The sequence below is a fragment of the Suricata suricatta genome, chromosome 7 (genome assembly GCF_006229205.1).
Source record: "Suricata suricatta isolate VVHF042 chromosome 7, meerkat_22Aug2017_6uvM2_HiC, whole genome shotgun sequence".
Classification (NCBI taxonomy): domain Eukaryota; kingdom Metazoa; phylum Chordata; class Mammalia; order Carnivora; family Herpestidae; genus Suricata; species Suricata suricatta.
The window spans coordinates 2,734,149-2,736,146 of record NC_043706.1 but is presented as its reverse complement, the minus strand read 5'-3'; the positions used below and the strand labels follow the sequence as shown (position 1 = coordinate 2,736,146).

General features: G+C 51.9%; 1 protein-coding gene across 1 annotated transcript in view; it reads right to left on the bottom strand.

Moving 5' to 3' along the window:
- The window catches only part of LOC115296494 (zinc finger protein 525-like), a 9,233-nt gene that overhangs the window by 6,676 nt on the left and 559 nt on the right, over positions 1-1,998 (bottom strand). The window contains exon 2 of the mRNA XM_029944950.1: positions 1,173-1,374. Within this exon, the coding sequence (XP_029800810.1) occupies positions 1,173-1,374 (202 nt within the window). The remainder of the gene's footprint in view (positions 1-1,172; positions 1,375-1,998) is intronic.

Below are 1,998 nucleotides of genomic sequence, written 5' to 3'. Positions count from 1 at the left end.
TGCCCAATGCCATCTGGCAAATGGACGTCACACACATTTTAGAGTTTGGAAATCTAAAGTATGTCCATGTGAATGTAGATACCTACAGTGGCTTCCTATATGCTACTTTACAAACTGGAGAAGCAGGAAAGCACGTCGTAGCACACATGCTTTCTGCCATATCAGTGTTAGGGATCCCAAAACAAATAAAAACTGACAATGGACCTGGATATACTGGGACCGTGTTCTCTAAATTCTGTCAACAGTTACACATTAAACACGTCACCGGGATCCCTTATAATCCACAAGGACAAGGTATAGTAGAACGGGCACATCTATCCTTAAAAAATACCCTTGAAAAAATAAAAAAAGGGGGAATGGTACCCCATCAAGGGATCTCCCAGAAATCTTCTACACGATTCACTCTTAATTTAAAGTTTTTTAACATGGATAAAGAAGGATGCTCGGCTGCTGAACGTCTCTGACACAATGAGACACAAGAACTTTTGCTACCATGCTTTGGAGGGACCCCTTGGATAATAAGTGGTATGGTCCTGACCCAGGCTTGATCTGGGGACGAGGAGCAGTGTGCATCTACTCACAACAAACAGACGCAGCCTGATGGTTGCCGGGGAGACTAGTAAAGCAAATTGATCATAATACTCAGTCTTCCAGGGAGAAAAAATCTCCTTGAGAAATATCCCTGTCCTTTCTTCTAGGGACCATTTTTGGGAAATGGTGACACCTTCTCTCGATGGTTGGATTCCCGTATCAGGAACGATGCTGCTTCTATGTGAACAAGTCTGGCAATTCAGAAATAAGATTAAAAAGCTTCAGGAGGACCTGGAGAAGAGGAGGAAGGAACTCATCGACAGTCCTTTCCTCAGTGGATTTCATGGACTTCTACCCTACCTCCTCCCACTTTTAGGACCTACTGCGGGTTTATTGATCTTGGTGTCCTTGGGCCCTGTTCTATCCCATAAGGTCATGGCATTCCTAAGGCAGCAAATAGATGCTATCAAGATGCAGCCTACCCAGGTCCATTATCTGTCTCTGGGGAAGAGGTACTGTCTCTGGGGAAGAGGTACAGAACATTTGGCTGCGCTTGGAGAGAGGGACCCACTCCATAGATAACTGCTGGGTAGCCAGAATCCTGAATCCGGGTGGTGCAAAAGAAGTTAACAGCTTCCAGCCCTAAGCCATCTCGGCGGTGGGGAAGCAGCGCAAGCAGCTGCAGCGGCAGCAGCTCCAGCGTGGTGGCGGCGCGGTGAGAAGCAACCGCAGAAGCGACCCCGGCGGCTGTGCCGGGGGTGCGCACGTTGAGAGGCGCCCGGGGCTGTGGCGGCAGCGGGCCGTGGTGCGGTGAGAGGCTGCCGCGGAGGCGCCCGGCAGCGGCTGCGCCAGGGGCACGAGCACCTGAACTCGGTTTTGGGAACGGAACCACGCATCTCATTTCCACGGCGCATCTCGCTCCCTGCACTGGCTGTGCGAATCCTGAATCCTGGGTGCCAACAGGAAAAGATAGGGCCCACACCTTCGGGACCCCCAAGAGGGAGTCGGTGGCGGGTGGAGGCCTGGGCGCGCGCTGGGCTGCAGGAGCTCCCAACTCATTTCCAGCAGCGCACAGCGCCTTAATCAACAGCTACCCGAAGCCGAGAGAGTCTCAATTTTTTTTCCTTTTCTCCTTTCCCCATTGCAATCGTGATCCTGGCTGGGGGTGGGGACTCCGCAGCTGAGTCTGTGAAGGTGCGCACTTCACCTACTGCTGCTCATTTTGCCTCAGGCAGGGGTAGCCGAAATCCCTGCCTGAGCCAAGACCTACTGATTCCTCCCCCTAAGAAGCCAGCCACCAAAACAAATATATTTCATCTGTGGTAGTGCAAACGTGCATGGACTGGAACTTTGAACCGAGGCTGGTCTGGAAAATACAACTCGGCTCAACTGCGGCCCAAGGAGATCGGACTCATTAGAGTGGCCTACAGTGCCTAGCTCAGCGGAGCTTGGCGTGCCGCCATTCTA